Source organism: Branchiostoma lanceolatum, chromosome 1 (assembly GCF_035083965.1).
Source record: "Branchiostoma lanceolatum isolate klBraLanc5 chromosome 1, klBraLanc5.hap2, whole genome shotgun sequence".
Lineage (NCBI taxonomy): Eukaryota > Metazoa > Chordata > Leptocardii > Amphioxiformes > Branchiostomatidae > Branchiostoma > Branchiostoma lanceolatum.
In genome coordinates, this window is record NC_089722.1 from 14,440,840 (window position 1) to 14,460,325 (window position 19,486).

Here is a 19,486-nt window from a genome sequence, read left to right on the forward strand (position 1 = left end):
GTAAATCTTCCGTACAGTATTAGTATTTTGTGATTTTTTGCAATTTCACCCAATCTGGCAGGGATGTGGAACGGTTCAAGCCGGTGGCTTTATGATATAGTGTGATAGATACGATTTTAAACTTGATGTCCGTCCACAAAATACCTATGGATGAATGCACAGTCAAGTCGGACGCGTATGAAAGAAAGGATTCGAAGTACGTATACGTAAGTATAAAATGCAAAAAAAACCCATCAAAATCGTTATTATTACCCCAAAGTGAAAAATATAGATAATCCTCACTACTTATGCAAATTCAGTCACAATTTGCATAATTTGCACTTGTGTACATCTCTGTCTACGCTACCTGCATATTAGAATACACTTAAATCTGTCGTTCCTTTCTTCAGTTATTCTCCTTGGAAAATTTTGACAAAAACGCCTATGCAGTTTCAGTGTCACATACCAGGGAGCCCCAAATCGACTTTGACCTTTGTTCTTCTAACAGCTACCCACATACCCAATATCATTACAATCCACCCAGACGTTCTTCAGTTATTCTTACTTTAAGCATCCGGACGCACAAACATACACACACGCAAACACACACGCAAACACAATCAAAACAATATCTCCATGAAAAAATCTCAATTTTTCATGGAGATAACTAAGATCGGATATCTCTCCCTACCCCCACCACCCGCTAGCCATGTACAGTTTTATAGACGTGTTTGACCCACTATCCCAGGGGAGCCGCCCTTAAAGTGTACTTTCTGATATTACGCAAATCTTCTCATCAAAAATTGATAATAACGAATTTCTGCTACACATTACGCCATGTTCTCCTCATAATGGCTCTAGCGTCCGGTTAGTTTCCGCCGTGCCTGGTTCAGAAGGGTTGGTGCCGTGGTGGGAAGAGAGCGCGCCCGTAAAATCGTTTCCGATCCCTGGGACAACAGTGGACTACACGTAAGTCAACATTTTCTGTATCTTTACACCATTCTTGTTCTTGATTGGTCGCTTTTAATGCATGTTAATGGAAAGGAAATTATGTGTTTACAAAGTATACGTTTCCCTTGCAGTGAATACGATATTCATTATACGTATCAATACATATGTTTTTTCCCTGTATATTAAAAAAAATTGATGCTCTCCACTATATCATAATGTTTGATATTTCTAATTTGTAAAGAAAAAAGAAATGCCGGTAAATGCGGTGATCATTTTATGCATTGTATCTTCCTGATCAGCCCAATTGAGTGTAGCAACTTAGAGTTTGTGGGGAAATATGAGATTATTGGGTTAATGAAAAAGCAGCCTTCGCGTAAAGTGATTTGAGAGCAATTAGGCAAGCGGTCCCCATTGTGACGATTTTATTATGCACCAAATGGGAATGGAAATGCCATATTGATAACCTAATTTGTGGAAGCAAAATCGCATCACGCGTAAAAGGGTTGTAGTCGCCGTGGGAGTGGCACGATTTGGTGTAATCTAATATAGAACAATGTTTCATACTTCCCCACATTAAGCGGTCTGACTCAGATGACATTAGAAATCTAATAATGTGTTGAGGAATGCCGTTTTGATTGTGTTAATGGCAGACTAGATAAGGTGCTAAGGATTCTCAGGATTCTTGCAAGTTAAAACGTCCATGCATGTTTTACCTTAGATGTATGTCTAATAGAACTACACCATTAAAACAATTTCGTGTGACTAATTTTCTTAGATATAGGGAAGGATATACATTTTTGTAAATGAAAGATATTAAAGTAAGCGATTGCGATATAGGCCTTTTCTTCACCTTCGTCTAGTAAATAACTCTAAGCAGTACAGGATTCCATTTTATGGATTAAAGGAGGAAGAATTAAAGGAGTTACAGAAGGGAATTGAACAATTACCAAGGAACAGCGAAATAAGCGTACATTTAACAAGAAGGACATTTAACTTGAGGATGGAATATCACAAAGAAATATTATCATGGAGGCTCATCTGTGTTGGTAGTAAATAAGAAATATTGTTTTATACGTACACGTAGGAACGATGGAGTTTTTGTCAACGGGTTTGCTGCTTCTGCTCCTGGCTTCTACGTCCAACGCCGAGACATTTACAGCAGGTAATTATGATTATATAAGGTAACACTTATCGTGATGAACAAGCCTTGTGTATAGGTGGGCATGGGAGTGAATGCATTGTTAGATAACATACTCTGCTTCTTGTAAACGTGTAAACTGGTAAATCTCATTGACACGTATAATATAGCTTCATGTGTTAATGGACTATTTCATCCGTGTAGCATCTTTTGCATTCGGGTGCTAACTGTCAAGCTGTTGTACATTCCTGGGTATGGAGTGGGGGTCATATCTCAATCAGCTTCGCACTGGAATGGGATTTATAATGTTCGGGCCACTGGTATTACAAATACATGTTAGAATTTCGGACAATGTTGTATGGGGTGATGTCAAAACGTCATATCAACTTAGCACTGCCTTTGTCAGTCAATAAAGGGATTTCCATTTTGTACCTCAGTGCATGTTCTATTGCAGGTAGTAAAAAACAAGGTATCGTTATCGTTTGCGTAGTATTGAGATCTCTACCAATGTTTCCCAACTGTATGTCGGAATGTAGATAACATATTTGCATATACATATAGTTCTTCCATTCTGTCTAAACGCAATGAAGACACTGTGCAGTCAAAACTGCCCAAGAAGATCTAGACCACCCAGTGGACCGATAGAATCTGGTCTATGTGGAAAACCAGTCAGCATAGATGGAATTCCTAGTGCTTAATGTCAATGGGTAAATTTTTGTAAGGAACCACCAAAAACGGTCACATTTGCCAAGTGCTCACTCGTACAGGTTTGAATGTATGTCCTAATTTGAGACAAAATCTTTCTATGAAGTTATGTAATCATTACAAAGTCTTCTTTATTTTCATATGTAACCTAATCGCATACATTAGGTACCAAGCGTTTTCATAATTGAGCTATATTTGCTTTTGTTATATGTAGCATTATTTCTTTAATATCTCGGTTACTGAATTGTTCCCGTACTGTTAGTGTCTCATACGTCGATGCAGGATTTGTTTAGTGATTCCGCTTAAATAAGTGTGTTTTGCTTGAGTGCGGGATCACTGTGTGTTGTTTTTGGCGACGCATGGGTGGAGACGCCTAATGGTATAGTATTGTGTGCAGTTTGCAAGAATTCTAGAAATTTCACAGGCATGTGTCCACGGGAATTTTCGGAATATTGATGGCGAGCATTTCTTTGAAATAAGATGTTTCGCAATTATAAAAAGTTTTCACACTCTCAGACCAAGAATATAAAATCCTAACGTCTGATAACGTGTAATTTCCTCAGGTGTTGTACACGTCTCTGACCAATGTCAGACAACAGAGGTGGATGCTAAGACCTGTAAGTCCAACCACACCGACTACTGCAACGTTGCGGACGGCGCCATCAGAACGTTCGGCGTTATCATCCCCGGAGTCTCACACGAACTCCAGATCGAACACACCCTGGCTGACACCTCTATGTGTGCTGTAGAAGCAGGTACGCGTGCTAGAGCCGTCTTATATAATGATGATATTGTCAGGGAATTGAATATAGGATGTAAATAGCTAGGATGCTACTATATATAATGAATGAATGAAGACCTTCATTGTACATTCGTCCCCGAGGGGCTAGATAAAGGTCGTCTAACATAAATCTAACTAACATGTAAGATGACTTATACAGTATACAGTACATAGTTTAAACATACATGGTAGACGAAAGTGATAGGCTAAGCTAATCCAGTAGTCAACTTCTTCTCGTTTCTTTGTACATGTGTAGATGTATGAACAGATCATGTTTCGTATACAAGGGTTGTCTAGACGAAACAAAAATATAAATCTATCCGTTGCGTTTAGATATTCACAGTATGGGAGTTTTCCCTTAATACATTTGAAAATAACATTTCCTTCTTTATCGTAAAGTCTTCATTATAATAATAGAAAACGAACCTTCAGAGTGAATCAATGAAAACTTCAACGATTGTCTATAAATCTAATACGAGATAATAAAAACATTACGTTAGTATTCATATTTGAATATTAACAATAATGGATCTTAACAACATAATAATTTCTACTCTTTTCTTGTTTTATAAGGAAATAGGCTAATTTAAGCTATGAAAATATCAATAAAAAGTGTGACATAATAAAATGTTTGGGAGTAAGCGGACCTATTTTTTTGTCTTTCGTAGCAAATAACCTTTTGAACCGGAAGGCCTGCGCACTGATCCTGCTTGGAAACCAGGACGCTAGGATGGGAGACGTGTTTTCATTCGCCACAAGTATCCGGATACCAAGGTGTGCCAACAGCTTTCCACCAACTTTTATGATTTTAGATTCTGTATGAAATAGCATTGTAAGTTTTAGACCAACCTACATCTATGATTCTGATGTCTGACTTCAACAATTGAAACATTTTCGTGTAAAAATTAAAACATCTGTTTGCAAAATTTTTTTCCAGCAACTTTTATTGATTTATGTCATGTATGAAATAGCATTGTAAGACCCTCTTATAGTTATGATTCTGACTAAATCAATTGTTATATTTTTTGTGTTCGAATTAAAAGATCTATTTTCAAACCTTGGTACAGTATTCCACCAACTTTTATGAATTTAGATCATGTATGAAATAGCATTATAAGTTTCCGACATACCTATATTTATGATTCTGACTGGAACAATTGTTGCCTCTTTGTATGTGTAAAAGGTTTGAAAATGTCAACAACTATTTTCTTCTTCTTTGGTAGAATCTACATAAACCCACATAGGATACCAGGCAACCAGCCGGCTGAGACCAGAGGGCTGAACTTCTATATGAGACCCAACACGAGGGATCTAAATGTTATGATGACGGACATTGTCGACGCTTACGGCTGGAAGACGGTCGCCATCTTGTATGATGGCGTTTACGGTAAGATATTTTGTCTTAAACTTACTTCTAGATTCAAGCTCTGTGGTACGTTCTGATATCAGTCAATATATGTTCATATATCTATATATTTAATTAATGTCAGTTACCATTTAAAAATTGTTTATTGTTATAACCTATCATCGTTAACATTTAACTTTTCAAATGTTGTACTTAACTATAGCTTAGTATCAGCTGTTAAGTTAGATGGGGAATTGGGAAGAGTTCGAACACGCCGTTATGATTTCTTTTCTAACGTACCCCTGGTATTATTTATGGTTTGTAAATCAAATCAGATGAAATCAAAACCAATCTCCAGTGCTTCTATTGAAGTACTTAAGTGAAATATGTGAATTAACGATCACTTGCCTAATTTGCAAGTTCAAGCAACACATAAAATGATGAAAATATACAATGATTTTAAGAACTACGTGTATATATGCTACATTTCAAAATGTACATGGTGAAACTGGTTCGACTTTTTTTTATACATTTAATGCTTTGGAAGACGACTTTACCCATTTCTGGGTTCTTTGATTTTAATAGTAGAATTTTTTTCTCATTGTCAAGAATAGTTAGAAAGCTCATGTCCATTTTGGACACGCTGGTAAAGGTTTTGTTTCTTATATCCTCATGAATTGAATAATCAGGGATGAAAAGACTTTCGTCTTCCACTGCATTTGAAGAGCAATATTTACACATCCTCTCCGACACAAATAGTTTCATGTATCTCCATTTTTCTATTTCCAGGGGATGGGCACTAATTCTAATCTTACAGATTAACAACATTTACTAACGTACTGTGGTACTAGACTGAATAAAAGAGTTCTAAACAGGAACTATGCGGCTCCAGAGGTGACTTACTGAGGGACGACTGCGGTGTAAAAGATGTCGGTTAGCTGTCTCTACTTTTACAACATCTACTAACGTAAATGATATATTTCTACAGACATAGAAGGAGCGGAGGAAATCCTGGCGCGAGTCACCCAGAGAGGAATCCGACTCGGAGCGTTCCTGATTCCCAAGAACCCCAGTGCCAGTGACTTGGAGGCTGTTCTTCTGAAGATTAAGCAGTCCGGGATTAAGAAGATCGTCCTACACAGCGAGGTGAACGTCATCGACTCTGTCTTTCAGCAGGTACGTCTTCAAAGTAGATTTGATATATACAGCTACATATTACATCTTAGATGTTACAAATTACACCTTGACGTATGCAAGGATGATCTAAAACAATTAAATATGTTGGCTGTTTTTGTCTGTTGCATTTCTTGTAGTGCTTCATATTTGTATCAGCTTAGTTGGGACGATGCCTTTGGTCATTGTTGATTTCAATTGCAAGTAGAGAGCACTGGTTGGTCGTCCTGTTGAATATCATTGATTTATGATTGACTCTCCCAGTTCGTCATCCTTGTGCCAGATTAACTGATATTTGTACCCTCTATTGTAGGCAGTACACCTCGTCATGCTGAACCCTCATTTTCATTGGATGATAACCAACCTGGTAAGTAAGCTTCATTAAAACTTTTCTTATCAGTTACGAATCAGTCACGATTTTGTTTTGTGTTCAAATATTCAGTGTAATGCTGATAATCAAATATTCACAACCGCGACTTGAAGTACATGGGAACGAATGGTGGACTCAATGGGTGTAAGGTAAAAGGGCCATGTGCCAAGAGCTTAGAAATACAGTCAAACCGTGTTGGACAACCACGTGGCGCAGGCAACCAGTCACAGGCCACTTTAAAACAGTCCTGTCCATTTTTATATGGTTGACTGTCCTGAGCAACCACCTGTCCTCAGCAACAATTTTTCTCAGTCCATTTAGTGGTTGCTGAATCCGGCCAGGTTGACTGTATTCTATGCTGAGCTGTAGTACATGACGCAAATCTATGTCTCTTCAGGTCCGGTCAGAGTTAGACCTCAGTCAATACCGACGGACGAACGCCCGGATCACCACGTTCCGATTGGCGGGGGGGTACGAGGGGCTGGAGGCCCTGAGCGAGGAGCTCACAACCTACGAGGCACTGGTGGTGGACTCCGTCGGCATGCTGATCAAAGGCATCGAGAACTTTCCCGAGGACACGAACCAAGACAACTGCAGGGACACTCTCATACGAGAACTGACCGATGTAAGGCCCATAGATTTGTTTGAACTTTGATTTTGTATTCATTGGTTTGATACACAATACATAGGAACGATTTAAAAGAGAACGTCCCTAAAGACACAAACTAAGACAACTGCAGGGACACTCTCATAAGGGAAATGACCAGTGTAAGGACCCCTTTAGACGTCGATTGTTGAGCGTCATTTGAGTGACCAAAATTGGACTTGTTTGAACTTCAATTTTGCATTCATTGCTTTGATACACGATACATGGGTGTGATTTAAAAGAGAACTTTCCAAAAGACACAAACTAAGACAACTGCAGGGACACTCTCATACGGGAACTGATCAGCGTAAGGATCACTTTTCACTAGATGGCAATTGCTGAACGACATTTGAGCGACTAAAGTTTCTTTGACCCTTTATTTCAAACTATGATTTAAAAGAAAACGAAACGTTTAAAACGATGTTCTTTTTCCATGAAATTCCTTGATCGATCTGACAAAATTTTGGTCAGCGGTCGCAGCCTCTTGTTGAAAGGGGTGGAAGTAACGCTGTTTCTAGCTTATCTTAAATTAATGTGCTGATTGACAAGATTAACTTTTCTTGTCCACTGTTATTTTCCCAGGGCATGGAGTTCGGCGGAAGAGCGTTCGGTCCTGACGGCTACCTAACGAAGTTTAGCATCGATATCTCCGAGTTTAAAAATGGCATTCTTCAATCAGTAAGGAGATATGGAATGTTTTCTCATTATATGTTATTCTGAACTACTTACCAAAACATAAAATTAGATTTTCAATGTTTTTTATGCTTGAGTGTAATCCAACTACCTATTCATGTAACATATCATATAACGACAATGATGTTATTCCATATTTAGTCCCAACATGGGTTGAATGCATTGAGTTAGATAACTAAAGTAAAGAGTAGTTATGCTATATTCCATCTATATGTACAGAGTCTCTTCCCTCTTCTTAAAACATGTGAAGACAAATGTACATAGTTTTTCAATTACAGTATCCTTTATCAATACTGCATTCTTTATCATCATTTGATAGAAACTCTATACACAGGCAATGTAGACAATGCAAGCGTAGTTATAAGCAACATTCGAAGGCATTTGTCCGTTTCTTCTCTACAGGTGGGGAACTGGACTCCAACGGAGGGCGCCAGACTGGCCGACAACATGTACTATGACGACCGTCCACTTCCGTTTGCCGCCCACAAGATGTTTCACATAGAGACCTACACGGTAGGCTTCCACAAATTTGGCATAGTCATAACAAGAAATGCTCTAACAACCTCATAGTTTTCAATAACCACGACTATCGATGATAAGTCGCTTCTTAAAAATGTGTACATAAGTTTTATCATAATATATTCCTTAGAATGTGATAGTAGTTGGACTTAAAGATAGGTGGAGTGAATTTTATGCTTTTCAGACGGAGAGTAGTTCGTGCTTCTTAGTATATACAAGTATACACAGTATTCAAAGATATGACTGTTAATCTTTTAGGTATGGTGGTAGGGTGGGACAGGGCCAGCATGGATGCATGCCAGAGCTATCAAACTTTTAACATTACCAGTCTTAGAAGTCAGGGAAGACTATTACAAGCATCCTATTACCTTTGAATTTCTAGTAGCGACTAAGAGATATCTTTGCATTTTAAAGTGCAGATTTGTATTGCATGATGCAGCAAAACGACAAATCGGCAGCACCAAACGGATGTGTCAATACATTTGTATTGTTCTCTTGCAGCAAGGAGTCTTTGTCAACTTCACAGAGAACAGCAAAGCTAAGGGGCTGACGGGTAACGACGTGTTTGAGGGCTACCTGATCGACGTCATCAAGACCATAGCAACGAACCTGAAGTTCAAGTTCGATCTGACGGTCGCACGCGTGGGCAATGTGGAGAACTTAATCGGTGCCTCTTTAGTGGAGGGGGTGAGTATTACTTCAGTTTTGCCAGGGTATTTCTTTTATTGTGAGGACACTCAGGGCAATTTTAACTCTTCGTTTCAGTAGTTGGTCTGAGTTGGCTAATAGGTAACCATGACTTAAGTGTATATGGCTATGGAATATGCTTTGTTAAATATTGGCTTTCTACGTACAATACGTACACAACTGGTCATTTCCTTGGTGCTGAACAACATCAATGCACACACAACCAGCCATGTCCTTAGTGCTGAACAATAACAATACGTACACAACTAGCCTCGTCGTTGGTGCTGAACGATATCAATAGTATATAACTATCCCTGTCCTACTATCCCTGTCCTTGGTTCTGAACACTATCAATACACAAACAAGTTGAACTGTCCTTGGTGCTGAACACTATCAATACATGTACAGCAAACCTTTCTGAACACCACAAATATCTGCATAGCTCCCTCTCTCTCGTGAAGACTAACATTTCTGTCCATTTTACAGGCTTCAAAACCCAAAGACATGGGACTGATCCTGACTCCCCTGAACTACTCAAGCCAGGTGGACATCACGGTCTCAGTTCTCAACCTGGGATACACCGTTCTGTGGAAGAAACCAAAAACCAAGGTTGGCATCTCCTGAAACTCTTTATCCTGGTATCCATCCGTACTTTCTCTCCGTACTACATATCCGTACTACATAGGGCTACGGGTACTGAATAGGGCTATGGGTACTGGATTGGGCTATTGGTCAATGGATAGCTACGGGTACTGAATAGGCTACAGGTACTGGATAGCTACGGGTGCTGAATATAATAGGCTACAGGTACTGGATATATAGTGCCATTGTTACTGGATAGGGCTATCGGTACTGGATAGATCCATGAGTACTGGATATAGTGCTACAGGTACTGTATAGGGTTATGGATACTGGATAGCTACCGGTACGCCGACTATATGTTCCCAAAGAAATGGCTACCAGGCTAGAAACATATCAATAATCCCCCGCTTCTCCTCTGCTTTGTTCTCGTTCTTTTGATAGAGTTAGCTTAGAGATAGGTTAGAAATTGTGACAAGTGTTTCTTTTATTGAATGGTGAAGTTTGCTGTTTGAAACATCTCCCTCATCTTGTCTTACCTTATTTTCAGGCAGTTGACGTCATCACGCTTCTGACCCCTCTGCAAAATTTCACCTGGCTGTACATCCTAGCCGTCTACGCATGCGTGACCCTGGCGTTCTACGGCATCAACAAGTTCGATCCGTTCGAGTGGGGACTGTACAACCGGCGGCAGGGGAGGGAGGAGGACGGGGACGAGCTGGTCGATCCGTACGGTGGCCGGAACAGCCCGTGGTTCGTCTACCGTGCTCTGGTCTTACAGGGCATGGAGAAGGTACCAAGGTATGTATGAAATTTCGACCCGTGAACAATTTCATCAGGTTGGTGAATGACTGAATAGCGAAGTTCTCTATTCACAACCACAAATTTAACAAGAACCAGGCTATGTCTTTGGTGCCGTTTGTCTGTATGTTTTTAGTGTGTGTGGACAGTATATGGTAAGAAGCTGTAGGCGGATCTTATCATGATATCGATATTTGGCAGGTTGGTAGGGTTTGGGAAAAGGAAGGTAAGGTTCGATGATAGCCCCCTAGTGGCTTTCAAAGATACTGCTGTGGAATTACAGGTTTTGATGCCTCCTGTTCCAGACATACTGTGCATGGTCGTGATTTGTATTGTTTGGTGTGTTCTGAACAAATAAATGAATAAGTTAGAACGAATAAACTGTGTTAGGTACACTCAGTGAAATCTCCCATAGACTTGGCGGAAGCCAATCTTATATCCTAACAAAATTACATAAAACAATAACGATTTATTTCCGCTGTTCATTCTACAAAACCAGGTCGTACGGCGGGAAGCTGGTCGCGGCCGGCTGGCTGATGTTTGCCGTGACCCTGGTGACGTACTACATCGCGACGTACGCGGGTCTCCTGGTGGCGTGCTCCGCCATGCAGATCCACGGCATGGAGGACCTTCACCACCGCAAAGACGTCGCCTACGGCATCAACAAGTTCCTTCCTCCGGTGGGCAGCTTCTTCGAGACGTTCGACAAGGTTCAAGACGAGGACTTTAAAGCCTTTAAGGAGATGCGCGACTTTATTTATGTAAGTAGATTCTCCGTGAGAAGCTTGAGACGAATATTTTGAACATTTGTCGTAGCAGTTTTGCAAATAAACCACTCAGTCCATCTCTCTCTCTCTCCATCTCTCCATCTCTCCCACCTCTGTTTCTTTCTGTGTACACCTTTTGTGTGAAAGGGTAGAAAAGAGAAGGTAGAGTTTTAAAAGTCTTACATCTATATAGTATAGGTGGCCTCTAATTGCCGAGTTGCTAGGCTGGTAAACACGAGATCAGGAGATCACAGGTTCGATTTCTGGTCTTGCTGACATTGTGTCCTAGCTTCTGGGAAAGGCACTTAATGCGAATTTTGCACTCCACCCAAATGTAAACAAAAGTGCCTGACTTCATTTGGGGAGGTAAAAGGCGGTGGAAGGAGAGGCATAGGCTCTACCTTTCAATACCGTGTCCTAGGCACAGTGGATAACAACCCTGTGTCCCTACGGCCTCAAAACGGCTATCTGTAAGATTCGCGACAAAATTCTTTTGTAATCATACGGATATTTCTTCAAGGACAACCGGGTAGACGTGGTGGTCCCTACCGACAACACGGGAGTAGAGAAGGTACAGAAGGGAGTGTTCCTCAGCGTCCCGGGCACCTACTCCCAGACCCAGTGGAAACCGTACTCATTCATCACTCACTCCAAGATCCAGTTCTTCGCCCAGGACCAGTGTCAACTGGAGACGGCGGGAAACTACTTCTTCCCGTACGGACTGGGCCTGGCCTTCCCGAAGGGCTCCATCTTCCACAATGAGTTCACCGAGGAGATATTACGGTAACACTCGTCATTTTATGTCCGTATGGCGTCTTGTTGGCACAACGGTTAGGGTGTTTTGCCCAGAAACCCAGAGGTACTCGGTTCAAACCCCACCGATGCTGTGCCCTTTGGAAATGTACTTTACACGACTTTTCTCGAACCGCCCAGGTGTAAAAATGGGTACTTGACTTTGGTTGGGAAGGAAAAGAGGCGGTGGAAAGACAGTTTGGCTTCACTTTCCAACATTATGCCCTAGACACTTCGGAATACAACCCACTACCCCCTACGGTCTAAAAAGGCTATGGGACTACTGTCTTTGTCATTGTGATAGAAATATCACATTACAACAGTCAATATCTTCTTTCTTGGAAGCATGTCTCTATTTCCATTTGGATTGATTTTCTGAATTAGCTTAGCATTGGTAACTTGATTTGATATCTATTTTCGATTAGACTAAGTGGATACAACGCATCATGTAGAGTACCAACTATTTACGCCCTAATCCTTTTCGAATCAATCAATTATTTTCTAAAAACTCAAATTATATTTCTCTTTTTACCGATAATAAGATATTGTGACGGTGTAGTAGATGTACGAATTATAAAAAGTTTAACAAAAATGTTTCATGTCATGATGTCACTAAAGAGTTAATATCATTCCAACATTACGCACCTCCCTAGGTGACATTTATCTATTTACATAATGTCTCAACTACATGTCCATATAAACCAGCCGAATTCTTTTTACCAAGTTCCAATTCATTTCAGTGTTGGTTTTGGAAATGTTAGTATTTCATTTTTAATGTCATTGGTCAATGTAGATGAACTTTCATTCTAAACCTTATTCATTACGGCTGAACGTTTTCTTGATAACAAAACTAACCTTAAAGGCAACCAAATTAATATCAGGGCCCAAAATATGGAAATAGAAAAAAAACTGACATCTTTATGGTAGTGACATTTACTAACACTATTTAGCACATTTAAGTAATGACTTCATACTTTGAGCATTTTAAAACCGCACAAAACGTGTCGTAGGATGATTCCCTTAGTTTCGCGAGCCTACAGAAACCCCGGCGACGATTTTTACAACGACGTCGTATTTTTGCATGATGGAAGTCGCTATACACTGTGATAGTGTTGTTTGAACTAATCATGTATAGAAATGACTAAAACAAAATCCCATTTTCAGGCCCTAATTATTTTCCTTGGGTTTCCTTAAAGACTTCCGTCCTTTTTATTAAGACTCCAGGAAGAAGGTGTATTGGAGGAACTTCAGAACAAGTGGATGACAGTGACGTACGACTCCTGTAACTGTAACGGTGACGACCCCCTGGGAACGAGAGCCATCGCGCCAGAAAACCTGACGGTCGTGTTTGGCGGCATGGGCGTGGCCATGGGCGTGGCCATCTTCGTGGCGGTGGTGGAATTTCTCTGGTTCTTCCACAAGAGGGACAAAGAGTTTGAGAAACTGGTAAGTATTCATCACAGTTTCTTTTGTTCAGACATATATATATATATTTATATATTCCTGCCTGCCTGCCTGCCCTGTCCAGGCCAGTAACTGCCCCCTTGCTTTCCACGAGGTTCCTACATATACAGGAAACCATTTCTCGTGCCATATCTCCGCTACCAGAATGTTTAATCCAATATCACTTACAATCTGGTCCTTCCATCGCTTAGGTGGTCTTCCCCGGGATCTGGGGGTAGCAAACTCCTGGCTGTAGGATTTGTTGACTAATGTTTGAGGGGGTCTTATATATATTCTTGATACCATTTCTTTGCTCGTCAAGGCATCGAAGTATATGATTGATGATTTTCTGTTTTGGAAATGTTTTATACTTTTCTGTCTCCTTCATATGATCATAGCGATAAACTTTAACATATTTCATCTTTATCGTTTTCTTTCAGAACCCACAGAAAACGCCAGACCAAAAACCCGGCCGAAGATCTTCTGCGTCCATTGCCTTCCGACGGCTGTCTTCCCTGTTCAGAAAACCCAGCAAGTCTTCCGTTGAGGCCCTTCGACCCCAGAAGGGTACGACCGGAAGCCCCTTTCTAGACCGCAACAGCCCCCCGTTCATCAATCCCAGCGCCCCGCGTGGGCCGCTTCCGTACCGCGGAACACTCCCTCGGGACAGAATGGCTGTGTCGGTCATTCCCATGGACAACTTCGCCAACAAACCCGCTCAAAATGGCCGCGGGATCCAGATGACGTCATCGCCCCCAGCTGCCACCTCAGGTGACCCCAATATGGCGGACGGCGATGACGTCGATAGCGCCGGCTTCGGCATGCACGGGGCGCGTTCTAACGACACCGGCCTCGGCGAGTCACCACCCCTGGAAGACGACATGTCCGCTCCGGGAAAGGCCTTAAGCTACACCGTTAACGTGCACAGGAGTGCACGCGGGGACATTATCCGGCCCCCTCCCGACCCCCCAGTAGAGTTCGCACTATGATACATACAAAGCTAATACGATGCTTTTGGCCACGGCCCTGATGCGCCGCCAAAATATGCGAGCACGCGTTAAATACTAGTGCATGAACAAAATGGAGAAACAACTTGAAGAACAATTATGTAGACGTAGGAAAACTATATATATAGCATCGCCTGCTTATGTTTATAATGAGGCAGCGAAAAGGCTTTCATGCCACCACAAATGATATGTATATAATGTAACAGAAGTGCTTTAAAGAAAAACTGACATGATTCTATGCAAGACGAATAAACGTTGAAAAATACACGGTGTGTATATGTAGACTAGATAGCACTTGTAAGGCTATCCCTACTGTCGATATGTATGTATGTATGTTTGTATGTATGAATACATGTAGTTATGGGTGCTACATGACTAATGGTACCATTTGTATGAGACACAAAGAATGGCATGCAGAAAGAATTACAAGTACATACAAACAAAGAGACTAAGCCATGTATGTAGGTTAATCGCTGCGGGACTTACATTATTGCAATAAGATATGATATAATGGAATATTATGACTGCAAATACGCTCTACTTAAAGAAGCTCAAAGCAATTTCAGACAGTTAAAACTGGAAATATTCTTTGATATGGCAACCTGTATGGAACTCTATTAGCTCTTTTAAACATTAAACATATTAACATTTACTTTCTCATATTAGCACATTTCTATCATGATTTTATATTTTGGGCGTTTAAAATGAGAAACAAGTCCGACGAGGAGTCCTTTATATGTTTGGACCACCAAAAATTGTCGTCCAGATTTGCAATGAGTTATACACCACATGTACACAACGACATCGAGTCTTTGCTTCATGAAGGTCCATATAGAATGGAATAGCGTCATTCAAACTTACTACGTATAGAAAGGGCTTAAAATTTGAATTTGAAAATTCGACTTACAGCGTTCTGAAATTGCTTCGGGCACCTTTGAATTCCTCCCAAAAGTCCATGCAAGACCTAAACGGTTATGTATGTATGTCATTGTGAAATAAAACGTCACTGAAATATGTTTTGGTGCTTGTCGTCTGTATAGTTGTTGTTGACATGTTTTGCTGAAGATGTAGAGACAATCGGAAGTACGGAAAACACAGGAAGTGGCTTGGGAATAAGATTACTCCCGATGTGGCGCACATGATTGATGTGTATACTGGCAGATGCATCTTTGGGGGTTGCTACATCCTGAGCATTTACCGTTTATCAGCATGGAAATTCTTCATTAACAATATACGATGCATATTATGTGTGTAGGAAATGCCATACGTATTGATACTTAGCAACAGCAATGGAATATTATGATCTTTTTTCAAATCAAATTTTCGATTCGATTTTGTAAGCGTCTTCTGAATATGGACCAAAAATGGTAAGCAAAACGAAAGTGATCTCGAACCAGTTTAGCTCAAATGAACTCAATGAACAGATGAGCTAATCTTCCACTGGTCGTGACAGAGAAGACAGACGCTATGTACAGTATCTATAGGTTCACTGTACCGGGGAATTTCCCCTAGCTTTTTTCGACAAGCACAATGAACAGTGGACCACGGCTTAACGTCCTGTCCTAAGGACTGCAACCCTTTCCGGTAGCGTGCATGTTGGGTGAGCGACACAGCCGGGATCGAACCCGGGGCTTCTAGTTCCAGAGGCAAGATCGCTAACTACGCACGCTAACTAATGGCCATCAGATAGCTTGATTTATTATTTCTATCAAAGGTAGTTATCACCAATCCTAACATATATATATCTATGTCAGAAGTGATCAAAATTAAGTTATAAAAGAACCCGTTTTTCTATACATGTAGATCTGTGGCAAAGACGTTAGACGTAACGTTATTGAAAAATGCGTGGTCCACAAGCACAAAACTTTGTAACACCCCATTTCACTAGGGCGGCAACCTCGCTACGATCTCGCTGCGACCAAGAGCTTGTCAGCAAGCTCAACGAATTTCGTGGATAAAAACCAATTTTTTAAAGATTTATCTATTTTGTTGTCTTTTCAGTTATATTTTACATTTTGCTTGATATTCCCATTATGAAATGAAGGGTTACAAAAATTTAATTTTGGTCGCAGCGAGGTCGCAACGTAATCACAAGAGGCCAGAGAAGCCAAAATTAGTTTTTTTTTTTCAAAAAGTCCCTGCCACACTTGTGCGTATAAACAAGCCCGCATGAGTTGGGTATTAACATTTTGGGGGTTTAGGTTAAGTTTGCGACCGAAGAAGTAATTTCTTTAGTTTGATAACTATACTGCTCAACGGTGGGTCAAAGCAGAAAACATCTCCCCCCCCGCAAAATTCATTTAAACCAAAACAATGGGCCCTAAACCTGGTACAACCGTGAAACAGTCTTTTACAACATCTTGTCTTGTCTTGAAGCTCATCAGATGATCTAAGTAACTTTCCCTGCAGATCTCTTCAATTGGTTTATTGAATTATCAAAAACGTCTTTCCAAGAAACTACTTTATTTCAATTCTCTGTTGTCACCCACCAGTGCACTTCGGCTTAATGGCCCAAAATAATTCAATATCATCCATCTTTGATGAGGCAATTAACCTCATCTAATTAATATGCGATAAGAGCACTTTATCGATCTGATAATGGCGATAATTAGATGATGGAGGGCCGGGGATTTGGCTTCCGGCTTGCCGTGGGTTAGGTCCTGTAATGTGGTAATGTACAGTTTCTCTCATCGTAGGGTTAATCGGTTGTCTTCGGAAACTCAACGGGCGAGGGACGGAGAACTGAAAGAGACCACATCCAGGTTTCAGGTAAAAACGATTGTTTCCTTATAATAGACATGAACAATATGATCGGCATCTAGTTGATTTTATATACCATTGCTTAGATATTTGTACTAGGTGAAATGATTACGATTTTCTATTGAATGGAAGCTATTTTTGTGTGTTTACGATTATCAGGACAACTACATTTTACCATGGTCAAAACTGACCGACGGAGGCCATATATATATATACAATTTTGAGGATTTCTCTATGTCGGGTGAATAGCTTGTCTGCCTGGCGTTCCACTGTGTATTGTATTGTTGCAATTTCGAATAAAGATAAAGATACAGCATATATATTAGACGAACATTCGTTCTTTCTAAGATTGAAAAGCAGGGAGACGCTAAGAACAAACGACAAACGTCTTGAAATCGTGTAACATTTTGCCTCATAAACCTATAGACCACTGTACTCCACATGGTGACGTATATTATAGAAGTCGAACCCAAAAAGCTTAGATTGTGTTCCGTAGTAGTTCTTAGAATAGCCATGTGTTCTACTTGTCAACATTGTTAACTCGCACTATCTGTACAGTATACCCTTTCTATGCATTGTTTCATGTTGCAATAAGCCCTCGGGCAAGAACTTGCAAATAAAATAATTTAAATAAAATAATTATTACAACAATGCATGAATATGGACGAGTAAACCTAGGCTCTGTGCTTGTACGGCTTGCTGAAAGAAGAGGGGAACTAAGTGATGTCTGGGGGCAAGTGGGCGTGGCGATAGAAAAGGTCTACCCTGCAATCTGGCATCTATTTATACACTGTGTTTTGTTTAGACATCATGGCAGGACTGAGAACAGTCTTCCTCCTCGCCATCTTATCGGGAACAACAGCTCTCGTCAAGTCGGAGTCTGTTAGAATCGGTGGGTGCCTTTTCTTCTCCTATTCTGATAGACACACAATAAATGACACACATTCTTTTAAAAGCAACTTGATATCCAGTCGGTTGGCTATCTGCTGTTTGGCGTATCTTATTACTTGAATGTCTAATCTTCATCGACGTAGTTTACTTAAAATGTGTTTGAAATGCGAACTGCAGTCCCCTTCTATTTGTGATGAGAAAGATCAGAATTATTTCGTACATTTACCATACTTCTTCCACCAAGTTGCCACGGGGGTTCACGCGTCTCGAGGGGGTGAGATAACAGTGTGCAGGCCTTCATTAGTACTTAGTGCAACCTTGAGCTAATGCACCAAACAAGGTACTCTGTGAAAAATGTTGCTCGTACATTATTCATGGGAGTGTTGTAGATCCTCTTTCAACCCTTTCTTCCGCCACTAGTTCTTGGAATGTATACCTCGTTTTGAGCGTCAGGTATACGTGTGACAAAAAAAGTTGAAATTTTGTCAAACACTCAATTTGTCAACTCACTCATTCACTTGATCACTCACTCACTTATTTTTCATCATTGACTCACACACTCACGCTCACACACTCATTTTTCCATCACTCACTTTCTCACTCGTTTTTCATCATCTCTCTCACACACTCATTAATGATCCAGTCATTCACCCACACATTTTTATCACTCACTCACTCACTCACTCACTCACTCACTCACTCACTCACTCACTCACTCACTCACTCACTCACTCACTCACTCACTCACTCACTCACTCAATCACTCACTCACTCACTCAATCACTCACTCATTTACTAATTCGTTGATTCATCCAACCATTCATCCATTCTTCGTTTTTAAGGCGTGCTGCTTGCCCCCGGCGGAAGTTGCCAGTCGACTTCCAGAACCTCCAAGTGTGCTCAGAACCTTCTGGCGGCGAAGACGGCGGTGGAAGCCGCCAACGACGCGAACCGTGACGTTGGCGTGGCGCTGCAGATGGTCACCAGTCAGATAGTGGGCGGAGAGACGCGCGCACAGATGGCAGAGAAAGGTACACATTTGTTGGTAATATGATTAGAAATTAATTGTTATTATGGTAAAATACATAATGGGAAATAAACCGTTCTCCAAATAAGAAATCTTACCGGAATTTTCGACCGAAAGACTCGGTCTTCATTGGCTATCTAACCCAAGTGCTGTTGACACGTGATTTCACACGTGTTACGTCAGCACTGGATCAAAGGTCGTTGGAAGTTGGTACCGTCCCCCGTCCTGGTATACTGCACTTGGATTAGATAGCTCATGAAGACCGAGTGATTCGGTCGAAAATTCCGATGAAATTTTTGAGTTGGAGAACAAGTTTATTTGTGATTATGTATTTTACCAACTCAGATGCACTTTCATACTCACTCTTATGTCCAGACTATGCATGATGTACAAAATTACTAATAAACAGTTGGACGTACCGACAACTATGTA

The 19,486-nt window shown here is 40.7% G+C and overlaps 2 protein-coding genes across 2 annotated transcripts in view; both read left to right on the forward strand.

Moving 5' to 3' along the window:
- Positions 1-820: 820 nt before the first annotated feature.
- Positions 821-15,392, forward strand: LOC136436558 (glutamate receptor ionotropic, kainate 2-like). The gene is made up of 17 exons (XM_066430621.1): positions 821-948; positions 2,015-2,092; positions 3,337-3,528; positions 4,223-4,328; positions 4,778-4,941; positions 5,888-6,075; positions 6,386-6,439; positions 6,840-7,067; positions 7,671-7,766; positions 8,184-8,294; positions 8,802-8,987; positions 9,474-9,596; positions 10,117-10,367; positions 10,867-11,128; positions 11,655-11,917; positions 13,144-13,372; positions 13,810-15,392. Exons 2-17 carry the CDS (start codon positions 2,020-2,022, stop codon positions 14,356-14,358), a joined length of 3,075 nt encoding a protein of 1,024 aa, XP_066286718.1. The 5' UTR covers positions 821-948; positions 2,015-2,019; the 3' UTR covers positions 14,359-15,392.
- Positions 15,393-17,015: 1,623 nt separating this feature from the next.
- LOC136436577 (glutamate receptor ionotropic, kainate 2-like) overlaps positions 17,016-19,486 on the forward strand; it is a 35,282-nt gene continuing 32,811 nt past the window's right edge. The window contains exons 1-3 of the mRNA XM_066430645.1: positions 17,016-17,145; positions 17,942-18,028; positions 18,870-19,058. Coding sequence (XP_066286742.1) covers positions 17,947-18,028; positions 18,870-19,058 — 271 coding nt within the window. The 5' untranslated portion in view covers positions 17,016-17,145; positions 17,942-17,946. The remainder of the gene's footprint in view (positions 17,146-17,941; positions 18,029-18,869; positions 19,059-19,486) is intronic.

Coding starts and splice junctions, on each gene's coding strand:
- LOC136436558 (XM_066430621.1), top strand. CDS start 2,020: ATGGAGTTTTTGTCAACGGGTTTGCTGCTTCTGCTCCTGGCTTCTACG. Junction 8,295..8,801: donor TTCACATAGAGACCTACACG/GTAGGCTTCCAC, acceptor GTTCTCTTGCAG/CAAGGAGTCTTTGTCAACTT. Junction 11,918..13,143: donor TTCACCGAGGAGATATTACG/GTAACACTCGTC, acceptor CTTTTTATTAAG/ACTCCAGGAAGAAGGTGTAT.